General features: G+C 46.4%; 1 protein-coding gene across 2 annotated transcripts in view; it reads left to right on the forward strand.

Annotated features, from left to right (window-relative positions):
• Positions 1-1,488: 1,488 nt before the first annotated feature.
• vstm4 (V-set and transmembrane domain containing 4) overlaps positions 1,489-16,390 on the forward strand; it is a 35,411-nt gene continuing 20,509 nt past the window's right edge. For both annotated transcript variants that reach the window (XM_033012427.1, XM_033012426.1), the window contains exons 1-7: positions 1,489-1,973; positions 9,706-10,098; positions 11,157-11,225; positions 13,239-13,307; positions 13,920-14,033; positions 14,466-14,499; positions 15,403-15,509. In XM_033012427.1, the coding sequence (XP_032868318.1) occupies positions 1,925-1,973; positions 9,706-10,098; positions 11,157-11,225; positions 13,239-13,307; positions 13,920-14,033; positions 14,466-14,499; positions 15,403-15,509 (835 nt within the window). In that variant the 5' untranslated portion in view covers positions 1,489-1,924. The remainder of the gene's footprint in view (positions 1,974-9,705; positions 10,099-11,156; positions 11,226-13,238; positions 13,308-13,919; positions 14,034-14,465; positions 14,500-15,402; positions 15,510-16,390) is intronic.

Raw genomic sequence — 16,390 nt, forward strand, 5'->3', positions numbered from 1 at the left:
CTTCAGTTTAGTTTAGAGATACAGTGTGGAAACAGGCCCATCGGCTCACCCATTCCACCCCGCACATTAACACTGTCCGACATGCACTAGGGACAATTTACAATTTTACCAAAGCCAATTTATCGACAAACCTGCACGTCTTTGGAGTGTGGGAGGAAACTGGAGATCCCGGAGAAAACCCACACAGGTCACAGGGAGAACGTACAAACTCCGTACAGACAGCACCCGTAGTTAGAGTGATCTGAAGCTGATGCTGTAACACTTTATTGACCTACCGAAAGGAAGTCAATGGAAAATTAAAGAAAGTTTTAATGTAACTCAGTGGGTCAGACAGGAGGGAAATGGAAGGGTGACATTTTGGGTCGGGAACCTTCTTCAGACTGTTCTTCTGAAAGAACAGAACATATAAAATGTTTAAGGGATCGGACAGGCTAGATGCAGGAAAGATGTTCCTGATGATGTAGGCCATTTAGGACTGAGATGAGGAAAAACATTTTCACCCAGAGAGTTGTGAATTTGTGGTATTCTCTGCCACAGAAGGCAGTGGAGGCCGATTCACTGGATGTTCTCAAGCGAGAGTTAGATTTAGCTCTTAGGGTTAAGGGAATCAAGGGATATGGGGAGAAAGCAGGAACGGGGTACTGATTGTGGATGATCAGCTAAGGATCATATTGAATGGCGGTGCTGGCTCGATGGGCCGAATGGCCTACCCCTGCACCTATATTCTATGTTTTTATGTTTCTACTCCCAGGGCAACTCCTCGGTGTTAGCCCCAGTCTGAGGATCATCCAGAGAGCACTAGGAGAAAGGCGACGTGGTCACAATGTTCGCCAGATGGAACCGGGGTATCTGGCCGTGTGGGGCAGCAGCTCTCCGCTGGGCCAGTGGTGAGGCTCTGCGCCAGTGGTGGGGCACTGGGCCAGTGGTGGGTCACTGGGCCAGTGGTGGGGCACTGGGCCAGTGGTGGGGCAGCAGCTCTACGCTGTGCCAGTGGTGGGGCAGCAGCTCTACGCTGTGCCAGTGGTGGGGCACTGGGCCGGTGGTGGGGCACTGGGCCGGTGGTGGGTCACTGTGCCAGTGGTGGGGCAGCAGCTCTACGCTGTGCCAGAGTTGCCCCCTCTCCGGGGATTACCCAGCAAGTGTAGACGTCTCCATGATCCAGAGCCCAGACCTCTCTGGTCGGCAGCCAGCAACAACACAATTTTGGATGTGCCTGTGCGCTCCCACACTGTGAGGAGGGAGGTCGCGTACAAAACTGCTGCTCTGGAATTCACTGAAAGAACAAAGTTGAGCAAAGGTCCCGCTGGGACAGAAACAGAATGCACTGCACCCCAGCGGCTGGCAATGAAGTGATTATATGTCCGCTAATTCCCTCCAAATGGGAATGCCTGAGAAATTAGTCACATATCCAGCGCTCGCTCGTTCCCAACCACTTGTAGATGAAAGTGCTCCTCCTCCACATTCCCTCCCCTTCCCATCCTTCCTCCATGACCCTCCCCTTGCAAACCCACTGCCACAAACACTTTGAAGGCAGCCTTGAGCAGGCTCCTCTACCGCTGGCAGCTCGACGCTGTGCCACTCACTGCAAAGTTTTGTTTTAAAACTTCAGGCAACTTTTTTTTCCACAGCCGAACCCTGGAGTTTCTCCGTTCTCCGTCCGCCTTCCTGCAGCTGGGCGTTTTTCCATCAGTGCGAGATGTGACGAGAGTTCGCTTCCAGCCGGCCCGTTCTCTTTAAAAGCGTCAACTGAGTGAGGTCGCCTGCATGTGGAACTAGGGGTGGGGTGGGGGGGGACTACACTGGTGGAGAGAGGATTGTGTGTGTGCGTGGAGAATGAGGGGCAGACATCCCAGGCATCGCCGACCCACTACATAACATGTCAGACACTCGCTCGCTGGGTTTAAGCGGCTGGCTTCTATGAAGCATGCAGTCTCTGGGACTAGTCCTGGTGTTGGCACATCTCCTTGCGACAGGTAAGACATCTGTTACAGCCCTTCACCGGGTTGGCAGAGCGGCGAGACTTTCAGAAAACAGGATGTTATCTTTTTAATATGTCCTCGCTCACAGGATCCAAGTAAGAACAGGACGCCGAACCCTCTACAGCATGTTCATGGAACTGCTCCTGAAGGGGTTTTGTCAGTGATAGTGTAGTGTTGAAGTACAGTGTTTAAGAAGGAACTGCAGATGCTGGAAAATCGAAGGTAGACAAAAGTGCTGGAGAAACTCAGCGGGTGCAGCAGCATCTATGGAGCGAAGGAAATAGGCAACGTTTCGGGACGAAACCCAAAGGAAATAGGTAACGTTTCGGGCCGAAACCCGTAAGGGTTTCGGGACGAAACGTTGCCTATTTCCTTCGCTCCATAGATGCTGCTGCACCCGCTGAGTTTCTCCAGCACTTTTCTCTACCAGGGGTTTATCATAGCCAACTGCAGTTAGATTTCTGCTATAATGACCTCATCCACTCCACTGACTTGTTGAGCTCACCTTGGTCTCATCGTTCACGGGTGAGGGAAGCGTTGTGGGAGATTGTGGCTTCACTGGGCAAGGCTGACCATTAGAGAGGTTCTGTGTTGCAAATACCCATCGCCATCTGTTATCAATCAATCCAAGCCTCTGTCCTCCACCAACCCCACACCAGCAGGGAGGCTGTGATCTCCTTGGCTGCCAGCCAACGCCTTCTGTAACAGTGCAAGCGAGAGAAAGTTGCCCAGAGTTGTAAAGCACATCTTAGTGACTTGAATGCAAAGCCTCGCGGTGCAACACCGAGGATATCTATTGCCACCAGTTTGAACTGTCCTTTCATTCTGATTCACACTATTTTGTTATTGCATTCTCTTCTTCTTCTTGCGTAAGGCATGCACAGCCTAAAGCTGTGGGTCAACTTGTTACATAGAAACATAGAAAATAGAGGTGCAGGAGTAGGCCATTCGGCCCTTCGAGCCTGCACGGCCATTCAATATGATCATGGCTGATCATCCAACTCAGTATCCTGTACCTGCCTTCTCTCCATACCCCCTGATCCCTTTAGCCAGAAGGGCCACATCTAACTCCCTCTTAAATATAGCCAATGAACTGGCCTCAACTACTTTCCATGGCAGAGAATTCCACAGATTCACCACTCTCTGTGTGATTTTTTTTTCTCATCTTGGTCCCCCTTATCCTTAAACTGTGACCCCTTGTTCTGGATTTCCCCAACATCGGGAACAATCTGCCTGCATCTAGCCTGTCCAACCCCTTAAGTATTTTGTAAGTTTCTATAAGATCCCCCTTCAATCTTCTAAAATCTAGCGAGTACAAGCCGAGTCTATCCAGTCTTTCTTCATATGAAAGTCCTGCCATCCCAGGAATCAGTCTGGTGAACCTTCTCTGTACTCCCTCTATGGCAAGAATGTCTTTCCTCAGATTAGGAGACCAAAACTGTACGCAATACTCCAGGTGTGGTCCCACCAAGGCCCTGTACAACTGCAGTAGAACCTCCCTGCTCCTATACTCAAATTCTATTTGATCTATTTGTTTGTGCACGTCGGGTTGATTGCATTAGTCGAAGCAGGGTGGACCACGTGAAGGTTGCAATCTCCCACCCTACTGCACTCAACTGTAGTGATACAATGCAGAAATAGGCCATCCACTGATCGATCACCCATACACTAGTTCTACCTACACACTAGGGGCAATTTACAGAATTCAATTAACCTACGAACTTGGACTTCTTTGGAGTGTGGGAGGAAACCGGAGCACCCGGAGAAACCCCCATGTGGTCACAGGGAGATCGTGCAACCTCCGTACAGACAGCACCCGTAGTCAGGATCGAACCTGGGTCTCTGGCGCCCTAAGGCAGCAACTCTGCTGCTGCGCCACCGTGCTGCCTCTAAGTAACAGAGACGGAAGCTAGAGGTTGGGGTGGGAGATAGGTGGAGGTCAAAGGTGGCATCATCTGGAGGCCCAGTGACATTCTGCCTGACCACACGCAGGAGTTCCACAACGTCCTGCAATCCCACAGCCCCTCACCTGTATCCACCTATCACTCGCCAGTCTTGTCCTGCCCCCACCTCTCTTCCCCTTACTACAATCCACGGTCTAAAGAACAGTCCTGACCAGAAACATCACCTGTCCACATCCTCCATACTCAGACACCTTTGTAAACCTGTGCCTCTCGTTCCTTGTGCCCTCATTTGCCAGCGATTGCCTCTAAATCTAAATTTCCTCCACTCAGTTCGCAATAACCAACCTGTTCTCCCGGTGGCTCAGCACTCCAACTCCCCCTCCCATTCCGAATCTGACCTTTCTGTCCTGGGCCTCCTCCATTGTCAGAGTGAGGCCCAGCGCAAGTTGGAGGAACAGCGCCTCATATTTTGCTTGGGTAGTTTACACCCCAGCGGTATGAACATTGACTTCTCCAATTTCAGATAGTCCTTGCTTTCTTCCTCCTTCCCTCCCCCTCCCAGCTCTCCCACAGCCCACTGCCCCCGCTTCTTCCTTTCTTTCCCCCCCCCCCCCACCCACCCCGACAACAGTCTGAAGAAGGGTCACGACCCGAAATGTCACCTATTCCTTCTCTCCTTTGATGCTGCCTCACCCGCTGAGTTTCTCCAGCATTTTTATCTGCCTCTAAATTCTAGCTGAGTTGAGTGTTTGGTGTCGTGTGTAGTTTAGTTCCATGCCTGCTGCCTCCACGTTTACACTGATCCGGGCCCATGCAGTTTTCACATTTTCCTCATTTAGTTTTTGAAAGGAAAGTAACCCAGGTTTGATAAAGTTGAGCTCGGCTTGTGAAAACCCCGTCTGTGTCAACGCACAACATAACTGACTCAGCAACAGACTCACTAAGGGTTGTGTTTTTGAAGACATCCCGGACAGAGCCACGTTTGCCAGCTGGAGGGTGGACAGAGAATAGAGAGAGCTCACTTTAAAAGGGGGCCTTGCTGGAAGAGTAGGGTGATAATGGAACACTGAACCGCAGAGATAATGCACTACAATTTATGTTCATTACATATTATCTGTGTGTGTGTGTGTGTGATTACAGTACTGTTATGCTGTTGCAAGTAAGAATTTCATTCTTCCTTTGTTGGTATACATGACTATTAAACACTGTAGCTGCAGTATTTTGTGACCATCTTCAGTGTAAACCAGCATCCGCAGTTCCTTCCTACACAATTAAATACTGTTGACTGTCAAATCGTTCCCAACCCCACCTTAAACCTATGCTCTCTGGTTCATGATTCCTCACCATTGACTCCATCTACACCACACTGCCTGAACAGAGCAGCCAATTTGATCTAAAACCTGTTTAAGAAGGAACTGCAGATGCTGCAAAATCGAAGGTACACAAAAATGCTGGAGAAACTCAGCGGGTGCAGCAGCATCTATGGAGCGAAGGAAATAGGCAACGTTTCGGGTCGAAACCCTTCCGGGTTTCGGCCCGAAACGTTGCCTATTTCCTTTAGGGTTTTGGCCCGAAACGTTGCCTATTTCCTTCGCTCCATAGATGCTGCTGCACCCGCTGAGTTTCTCCAGCATTTTTTATCTAAAACCTGTCCATCCCAGACATTCTTTCTTCTCCCCACTCCCGTCCGGCAGAAGGTATAAATAAATGTTTGTTTTTTCACGTGGGAATTAATAAAATTGTTGAATACAATTGAGAAAGGATTTATCAGAATAAGCAGTTTAATCTCAGGATCCAGGCTTTCGTAAGGTACCTCCCTGTCAATGAATAAAATCAACTTAAACATAACTGCTTGGAAGTTGCAGTGAGTTCAACAGTCAGTTACCCAGTAAATTTAAAAAAAATAATGCTCAATAGTATTTTTGAGACAATTCTGTTACTGTTTGAGAAGCAAAAATATCCAGCTGAACGTTTGGAGTCTCATCAAAGATCTACAAATGAGGAGAAGCAATGATCGGTCTTCCTCTGAGAGTAATTTGTCCAGGGGGAATGGACCAGATTCTGGTTAGAACGTAGAACATGGAACGTGGAACATGGAATGGAACATAGAACATGAACATAGAACATGGAACATGGACATAGAACATGAACATAGAACATGGAACATGGACATAGAACATGGAATGTGGAACATGGAATGGAACATAGAACATGAACATGGAACATAGAATGGAACATGAACATAGAACATGGACATAGAACATGAACATAGAACATGGAACATGTAATGTAGAACGTGGAACATGGAATGGAACATAGAACATGGAACATAGAATGGAACATAGAACATGGAACATAGAATGGAACATGAACATAGAACATGGACATAGAACATGAACATAGAACATGGAACATGTAATGTAGAACATGGAACGTGGAACATGGAACGGAACATAGAACATGAACATGGAACATTGGAACATGAACATAGAACATGGACATGGAACATGGACATAGAACATGGACATAGAACATGGACATAGAACATGGAACATGGACATAGAACATGAACATAGAACATGGACATAGAACATGGAACATGGACATAGAACATGGAACATGGACATAGAACATGAACATAGAACATGGACATAGAACATGGAACATGGACTTTGAACATGGAACATGGAACAGTACAGCACAGGAGCATGCCACGTGATGTCCATGTCGAACATGATGACAAGATAAACTGATCTTCACCAACTGCACATGTTCCGTATCCCCCCATTCCTTATATATCCATGTACCTATCTAAAAGCATCTTAAAGACCACTTAAACTTCAATTTATTGGTTGTAAAATCATCCTTCAGGGGAAAGATCAACTCTGGATCTACCCTGAACAAACCACAAAGTGCTGGAGTAACTCAACGGGTCGGACAGCAGCTGTGGAGGACATGGAGTGGCGGTGTTTTGAGGTTGGGTCTGAAGAAGAGTGTTAGGTTTAGCTCTTTGGGCTAAAGGATTCAAGGGACATGGGGGGGGGGGGGGGGAGCAGGAATGGGATACTGATTTTAAATGATCAGTCATGATCATATTGAATGGCAGTGCTGGCTCCTGCACCTATGTTTCTATGACCCGAATCATTGCCTATTCGTTCCTCCCAGAGATGCTGCCTGGCCCGCTGAGTTTCTCCAGCACTCTGTGCTTTGCTCAGGATTCCAGGATCTGCAGTTCCTTGTGTCTATCCTGTAAAGCCCCGTAAGAATGAAGGAGATTTCAAGGAGATCACGTCCTGGTTTCTAAACTCTGGAGAGTTTTGGTTTGGTCCCTCTTTATAGAACCTCCCTCCATCCCCAGAATCAATCTGGTGAACCTTTGCTGTGTTTCCTGAATGAAATTATATTTTTGAACAGTTAGAGAGAGCAGGGGTGTACACAATGTTTCCTATCTGGCCCCACCAATGGGCTATATAATTGCAACCAGATGTCATTGTTCTTGAACTCAAGCCCTGTATAATAAAGGGCAACAGACCATTTCCTCCCTAATTGCTCACAAGACCGTCATGCACATAATTTGTGTACAAGGACACCCATCTCTCCCTCCAAATAGGAACACGTTTAAATCTTTCATGATTTTAAACAAACTACACTCCTCTGTTTATATAGTTTAGTTTAGAGATAAAGCACAGAAACAGGCCCTTCGGCCCACCGAGTCCGCGCCGACCAGCGATCCCCGCACTTACGCTATCCTGCACACACTAGCCACAGTCTACATTTAAAACCAAGCAAATGAACCTCCAAACTTGTATGTCTTTGGAGTGTGGGAGGAAACGGAACCATTGAGTCCCCCACATCAGTCTGAAGAAGGGTCTTGACCCAAAACGTCACCCATTCCTTCGCTCCATAGACGCTGCCTCACCCGCTGAGTTTTTCCAGCACTTCTGTCTACCTTCGATTTTTCCAGCATCTGCAGTTCCTTCTTAAACATTGAGTCAATATGTTCTCTACCATGTACCTGTAGATATTGGATATGGTATTTGTCAATAAGTCAGATCTCCTCCACCTCCTAAAGAAATGGAGACCATGATCAGGCAGAATTTTAGTGTTTTTTAAGGTGAACTAAGTTCAAAAAGATATTAATCGAAGGAAATTGACCTGACGGTACAGCATAATCTTCAACATATCAGCATTTCCCCAGCCGGCTTATTAGATTCCACTTGCTGTTTTCAATCGCGTGATTAAATTGTCACATAACAATCGTATTGAAGCTGGTGGCTGAACAAATGTGGTTTTAAAAAGGCAATTATAGTTAAATAGGATCACCGATAAGATATCAATTGAAAATATTAAAAAACAGTTGTTGATCCTTATAAAGCTTTGCCCAAATCATTAGCTGTAAAACGGAACATTCTGGAATTGGGTCAAAGGCTGAATGTAAATAAAAGCGCAACAATCAGTGATGGCACACAAAAATGCTGGAGAAACTCAGCAGGTGCAGCAGCATCTATGGAGTGAAGGAAATGGGCAACGTTTCGGGCCAAAACCCTTCTTCAGACATGGAACGTAGAACATGGAATATGGAACATGGAACATGAACATAGAATGTGGAACATGGAACATGAACATAGAATGTGGAACATGGAACAAGGAACATGAACATAGAACATTTCTATGAAGAGGGGTTTGGGCCTGAAACGTTGCCTATTTCCTTCGCTCCATAGATGCTGCTGCACCCACTGAGTTTCTCCAGCATTTTTGTGTACCTTCGATTTTCCAGCATCTGCAGTTCCTTCTTAAACAATCAGTGATGCCCTGGTGCTGGGTTACAGAAGATGCTGAGATGTTTTTAGGTGGAATGGACAAAAAACCTCAAGAAAACTCAATGAAATTTAATGAGATGAACATTGATTTTGGTCTTTAAAGATACAGTGTGGAAAAGGCCCTTCAGCCCACCGAGTCCACTATGACCAGCGATCGCCCCATACACCGGGGACAATTAATATAACTTACAGAAGCAAATTAATCTACAAACCTGTATGTCTATAGAGTGTGGGAGGTAACCGGAGCACCCGGAGAAAACCCACGCAGTCACAGAGGGAATGTGCAAACTCTGTACAGACAGCACCCGTAGTCAGGATCGAACTATGGTCTCTGGCGCTGTGAGGCAGTAACTCTACCGCTGCTCCACTGTGCCACCCCAAAGTTCTGAACACAGCACCTAAGAAAGGTATAGTTATGACTGTAGCAGGTGATAGATAATCTGAAGACCATGATACTGTTGGCAGTACCAACAATCTATCCATATATGAGATATATATATATATATATATATATAGGTAGTTATCCACAGTACATATCTACATATCTAATTATCTGCATCTACATATCTACATCTATATCTACACATATATATACACATAATAGACAATAGGTGCAGGAGGAGGCCATTCGGCCCTTCGAGTCAGCACAGCCGTTCAATGTGATCATGGCTGATCATCCCCAATCAGTACCCCGATCCTGCCTTCTCCCCATATCTCCTGACTCCGCTATCTTTAAGGGCCCTATCTGCTCTCTCTTGAAAGTATCCAGAGAACCGGCCTCCACCGCCCTCTGAGGCAGAGAATTCCACAGACTCACAACTCTCTGTGAGAAAAAGTGTTTCCTGGTCTCCGATACAGAGATACAGAGACAGCAGATACAGTTACTGGACATCAGTCATAGTATTGGTATTATGCCTGGTGTATTACCACTCTACATTGATATCATCTGACAGCATGTATGGATCATGTCAAATGTTTTAATATTGACTGTGATGTTTACAGATTTCTGTGTGGCCTTGAGTGTGGTTGTCACCCCGAGGCCGGTGGTGGAGTTCTCCGAGGGTCAGCGAGGGAGTCTATTCTGTCGTGTCTCTCAGCAGAAATGGAGAAACAGTTACCTGTCCCTGGTGTGGCTGCTGTCAAACCCGCAGCACACCAATCAACGGATCCTGAGACTGAATCGGACAGGACACGTGCAAACGTTTCGTAACTGCAGGGAGGGCCACTGTGAGCTTCAGTTCTTCCAGCAAGGTGCGGCCAAGGTCTATGTATTGATCATCAACGAGTTTCGCAATACTGACGAAGGGCACTACAGATGTAAGGTCCAGGAAATCGCAAACCTAAATAGGAAGTGGCTGTCGATATCGAACGGAGACAATGCCACAGAGGTGAAAGGTAAGATTAGGTTTCATTGCTTCTCATCTTGAAATCAAAAGTGATTCTTTGCAGTGAAGTCAGCTCAGTTCAAATCCATGTTTATTTTAGTCCATTTTGTCAAAAGTGATTCTCTTTTCATTGCCAAAAACCATAGATTTTTTTTAATGCTTTCACCTTAGAATTCTTCTGTTGGCAAAGTAACTGTAGCACGAACAAATGGAAGATAGACACAAAATGCTGGAGTAACTCAGCAGGACAGGCAGCATTTCTGGAGACAAGGAATGGGTGAGGTTTCAGGTCGAGACCCTTCTTCAGACTTGTAGGGTCTCGACCCGAATCGTCACCCGTTCCTTCTCTCCAGAGATGCTGCCTGTCCCGCTGAGTCACTCCAGCATTTTCCAGTCACAGAGAAAAAGTCCAATGATGCCAATGAGGATGCAAGGAGAATTATTGACTACTCCCTAGATAATAAGAGACTGCTCAATGGTCTGAAACCGTGGTGACCAAGCTCTTTCTGAATCTTGTGGTAGGTTCCTTCAAGCTTCTGCCTGATGGGAGAGGGGAGAAGAGCGAATTTGGCCCATCAAGTCTACTCCGCCATTCAATCATGGCTGATTTAATCTCCTTCCTACCCCCATTCTCCTGCCTTCTCCCCATAACCCCTGACACCCGCATTAATCAAGAATCTATCTATCTCTGCCATAAAAATATCCACTGACTTGGCCCCCACAACAATGAATTCCACAGATTCACCACCCTCTAACTAAAGAAATTCCTCCTCATCTCCTTTCTAAAAAGAGCGTCCTTTAATTCTGAGGCTGTGACCTCTAGTCCTAGACTCTCCCACTAGTGGAAACATTCTCTCCACACCCACCCTATCCAAGCCTTTCACTATTCTGTACGTTTCAACGAGGCCCCCCCCTCATTCTTCTAATGCCCAGCAGTGCTCTGTGTCACCTGACTGATGGCATCGGTTGCATCACCAGTGTGGGGCCTGTCAGGATTTGATCTATGCTTTTGCTAACAGTGGCCAATCCTCACACAATAATCTTCGTGTTTCTTTAATTTGATGACAGTGCGCCTACTGCAGACCACGACAATGCTGGCCCCTCCGAGCACGACCCAAACCTGGACAGTCTATGAAGGTAGAGTTATTATTTTTCTTGTGTATTATAACTGATCATGTCTTGGCAAATCTTTTTTGCTCTTATAGAGGTGAATAAAATCATGAGGGGAATAGATAGTGTGAATGGACGGGGCCTTTTTCTCCATCTTAAGGTTCATGTTTATATTGTCACATGTCCCAAGGTGCAGTGAAAAGCTTCGTTTTGCTTGCTATTAGATCAGGTAATACTATACATAAATATAATCAAATCAAACTCCAGTACAACAGATCGAGCAAAGGGGAAGATACAGAGTGCAGAATATAGTTCTCAGCATTGTAGCGCATCAGTTCCCGAGACAAAGTCCAATGTCCACAATGGGGTAGAGGTGAATCGGACAGTGCCCTAGCTTATGGAAGGACCATTCAGAAGCCTGATAACAGAGGGGAAGAAGCTGGTCCTGAGTCTGGTGGTGCGCGCTTTCAAGCTTCTGTACCTTCTGCCGGACAGGAGCAGGGAGAAGAAGGGATAGCCAAGGTGGGACAAGTCTTTGATGATGTTGTCTGCTTTTCTGAGGCAGCGTGAAGTGTAGATGGAGTCAATGGTGGGGAGTCATGAACCAGAGAGCACAGGTTTCAAGTGAGAGGTGAAAGATTTAATGATCAAGAATCTCTTTGTACGGCAACAGAACCATGAAACTCTTACTTGCAGCAGCATAACAGTCCTGTAAACATAGTACACATAAATAATATATGATCAACAGAAATCCATGAAACTAAAGCCCCTGTCCCACTGTACGAGGTAATTCAAGAGTTCTCCCTAGTTTCCCCTGATTCGAACTCGGAGAATTACGGTAATGGCCGCTCGTAGGTACTCGGGGCTGTCGTGGACATTTTTCAACATGTTGAAAAATATTCACGAGTCTTCACGAGATTACCGCGTTTCCCGTGTACCTGCCGTTAGCGTTACGAGCCGCTAAGAGGCGTCCCCGAGCTCCGACGTACCCGCTACGTACATTCTACGTACTTACCACGAGTTTGATTTTTTTTTAAACTCGGGAGAGCTCTTGGGTAAACTCGTACAGTGGGACAGCCCCTTGATACCCACAATAGTAAGTGTAAAGAACCCAAATAGGAACCTGAGGGGCAACACACAAGGCCAGAAGAAAAATGTTTACTGTTCAGCGATTCAAGACAAAGTTGTCAATTACTTGACCAATTTTAGAAAGGATTTACTTGAATGTACTTATTATAGCACAGAAAGTGGCCATTCAGTCCATCATGTCCATGCTAACCCCATGGCAGATTCATTCTTCCTCTCCTTTTGATCTAATTGACAATGTAGCAAAGTCCACATCTCACTGGCCAGAGATCTCTTTCCTAACTTCTGTCTGCATGGCCCCATTTTCCCAGTGCCCGACCACATAACTTGACATGGAGACAGGCCATTCAGCCCAACCTGCCCGTGTAGGCCTTGCCTATCTACACTTTGTTGCATTCCTGTATCGGGGGACAGTTCATCATCGCACAAGAGACAATAATCATAAGATCATAAGTGATAGGAGCAGATTTAGGCCATTCGGCCCATCCAGTCTACTCCTCCATCCATTCATGGCTGATCTATCTCTCCCTCCTAACCCCATTCCCCTGCCTTCTCCCCACAGCCACTGACACCTGCACTAATCAAGAATCTATCTATCTCTGCCTTAAAAATATCCACTGACTTGGCCTCCACAGCATTCTGTGGCAAAGAATTCCACAGATTCACCACCAACTGACTAAAGAAATTCCTCCTTATCTCCTTCGTAAACGAACATCCTTTAATTCTGAGGCTGTGACCTCTAGTCCTAGACTCTCTCACTAGTGGATACATCCTCTCCACACCCACTCTATCCAAGCCTTTCACTATTCTGTACGTTTCAATGAGGCCCCCCCCTCATTTTTCTAAACTCCAGCGAGTACAGGCCCAGTGCCGACAAATGCTCTGGTCACCATTGATACACAACCCTCCCTTAAATGAACCAAAATAACAGAAGCAATCATTTATCACTTGCAGATTCTATTCAGGAAACTTCCACTCTGCCGATTGCCAGAAAACCGAAAGAAGAATGGAAAATATTTGAAGGTAAAATCCATAAATCTGGCAGATAAATTGGTCGGGGCTGAGAGGACAATTGAACATAAAGGGACTGTATATGGAACAGTGTGGGTTTAAATCGAAACAGATGCTGGTTTAAATCGAAGATAGATACGAAATGGTGGAGTAACTCAGCGGGACAGGCAGCATCTCTGGAGAGAAGGAATGGGTGACGTTTCAGGTTGAGACCCTTCTTCAGACTGATGCTGAACTCTTGCCAGAGAGAGGAGGTGAACTTCTTCAAAGGAGACATAGTGCCTGTTTCTGTGCTCCATTACTTTATTACAAAAGTGATTTAGTTTAGTCTAGTTTAATTTAGTTTAGAGATACAGCGCGGAAACAGGCCCTATGGCCCACCGAGTCCGCACCGACTAGCGATCCCCGCACACTAACAGTGCCCTCCACACACTAGGGACAATTTACATTTATACCAAGACAACTAACCTACAAACCTGTACTTCTTTGGAGTGCGGGAGGAAACCGAAGTTCTCGGAGAAAACCCACGCAGGTCACGGGGAGAACGTGCAAACTCCGTACAGACAGTTGCAATTGGTAGTTGCAGTTTGGGCCATTGGTGAGCTACAGCTGTGTGTGCCTCAGTTTCAGATCTGTATCTTTACGTGACAATGGTCTGCTCCGTGGGAATCCTTTCCGTGGCCCTCTTTGCTGCCGTTCTCTTCTGTCAGATTCTCTGGAACAGGAAGAAGAGGAGAGGTGAGTGAAAGATAAGCAACTCTCTCTAATCTGCTGCATTCACCGGGTAGTATCAACTCATTCATTCATTTCATTGTTCTGTTTAGTTTAGTTTAGAGATACAGCGCCAACACAGGCCATTCGGCCCACCGAGTCTGCACCGACCAGCGATCCCCGCACACTAACGCTATCCTACACACACACACAAGGGACAAATTACAATTTCCAATTTGTACCAAAGCCAATTAATCTACAAACCTGTATGTCTTTGGTCTGTGGGAGGAAACCGGAGCGCCTGCAGAAAACCCACGCGGTCACAGGGAAAACGTGCAAACTCCGTACAGACAGCACGCATAGTTAGGATCAAACCCGGGTCTCTGGCGCTGGGAGACACTGCACCACTGTCCACTCTCTTGTGTCTGAAGAATTCCAACTCCTGACTTTCTTTTACAGCAAGAAAATACTTGACAAAAGGGCCCAACAGCAGGTACTGTTTTTATGTAATCTTGGAGTGAATTTATAAAATGGAAGTATATTAACTTACAAATGTAGGCTGGTATGGATAGTACAAGGAGAACGGGCGACAGATCGGGCGTGTCCATGTGTCTGTCTAAGAGTCTCTTCAACACTCCATTGGGGACAAAGACATGCAGTGAAAGCAAGAATATGGGTCACATGCAGGCGGAGATTAGATTCTTGGCATCATGATTGGCTTTGATGTTGTGGGCCAAAGGGCCTTTTGCTGGGCGGTTCTATTCTATGTAATACGGTAACTAAAAAGTAGTTCTTCCTGATCCAATTGTTTATCAGGCTAGATGCAGGAAGATTGTTCCCGATGTTGGGGAAGTCCAGAACAAGGGGTCACAGTTTAAGGATAAGGGGGAAATCTTTTTGGACCGAGATGAGAAAAACATTTTTCACACAGAGAGTGGTGAATCTGTGGAATTCTCTGCCACAGAAGGTAGTTGAGGCTAGTTCATTGGCTATATTTAAGAGGGAGTTAGATGTGGCCCTTGTGGCTAAAGGGATCAGGGGGTATGGAGAGAAGGCAGGTACAGGATACTGAGTTGGATGATCAGCCATGATCATATTGAATGGCGGTGCAGGCTTGAAGGGCCGAATGGCCTACTCCTGCACCTATTGTCTATGTTTCTATGTTTCTATCAGCAGATGGCTGTTGTCTACACAATATCACAAACAGTCACAAAGTGCTTGCCCTGTCCGATTAGAGAGAGGCAACTCTGGGCGATCAGTACTCTGCGGATGGTGGCCATTACGTGTTACAACTATAAGTAGAGACTAGAGAGCATATATTACTCTGTCTCTCTGTGGAGATGGGAATGTGGAAGGCAGCTTAATGAACGGTGGGATATAACCTTGTGTTCCGCAGTTCGGGAGCGATGATGTCGGCTGCTGGAAGCTCCTCCATTTTCCAAAACAAATCCAGGATGAAAAAGTTTGCAGCCTGTGATGCACCCCCGCCAGTGCCAATGAAAAGTAAGTCTCTGTAGATCTTCCTGCAGAGGTATGCTGTAGATCTGCCTCCACAGAGTGCTGGAGTAACCCAGTGGGACAGGCAGCATCACTGGAGAGAAAGAATGGGTGACGTTTCAGGTCGAGACCCTTCAGCTATCCAGGCCCTGTGCATTGTTTATAAGAAGAATTAGGCCATTCGGCCCATCAAGTCTACTCCGCCATTCAATCATGGCTGATCTATCTCTCCCTCTTAACCGCAATCTCCTGCCTTCTCCCCATAACCTCTGACACCCGTATTAATCTAGAATCTATTTATCTCTGCCTAAAAATATTCACTGACTTGGCCTCCACATCCATCTGTGGCAATGAATTCCACAGATTCACCACCCTCTGCCTGTCTCCACATCTCCAACAACCTGCTGATCAAATCACCCCTCTGCCTGTGTTCATCTACATCCAGACATACTCTGTGCTGTCGCTCCTCTCTCCCCCCCCCCCCCACAAAACAATCAGTCCAAAGAAGGGTTCTGATCAAAAATATCGCCTCTCATTCTCCAGAGATGCTGCCTGACCCGCCGAGTTACTCCAGCATTTGGCGTCTATCTTTGATGTAAAGCAGCATTTGCAGTTTCTTGTCATTGGATTTTGTTAATGATGTGCGTCTGGTACATGCACCATACATCAATTTACCTGCCTGCACACTAAATGTGTGAAGATGCTCTGTGTAGATGTTGACTGAAGAGCTGTCCAATTTGGGATGAATTTTCGGTGTCAATCTGCCTTTGAAGGTAAATTCCAGGAATAAAACGATAAAAGCCTTGCCCCTTCCAGTCTCCCAGCCTTTCCCGCTTGCACAGTTAACAGTAAGGACTACTTAGGATATCTATCAACAGAGGCACATA

The sequence above is a fragment of the Amblyraja radiata genome, chromosome 37 (genome assembly GCF_010909765.2).
Source record: "Amblyraja radiata isolate CabotCenter1 chromosome 37, sAmbRad1.1.pri, whole genome shotgun sequence".
NCBI lineage: Eukaryota > Metazoa > Chordata > Chondrichthyes > Rajiformes > Rajidae > Amblyraja > Amblyraja radiata.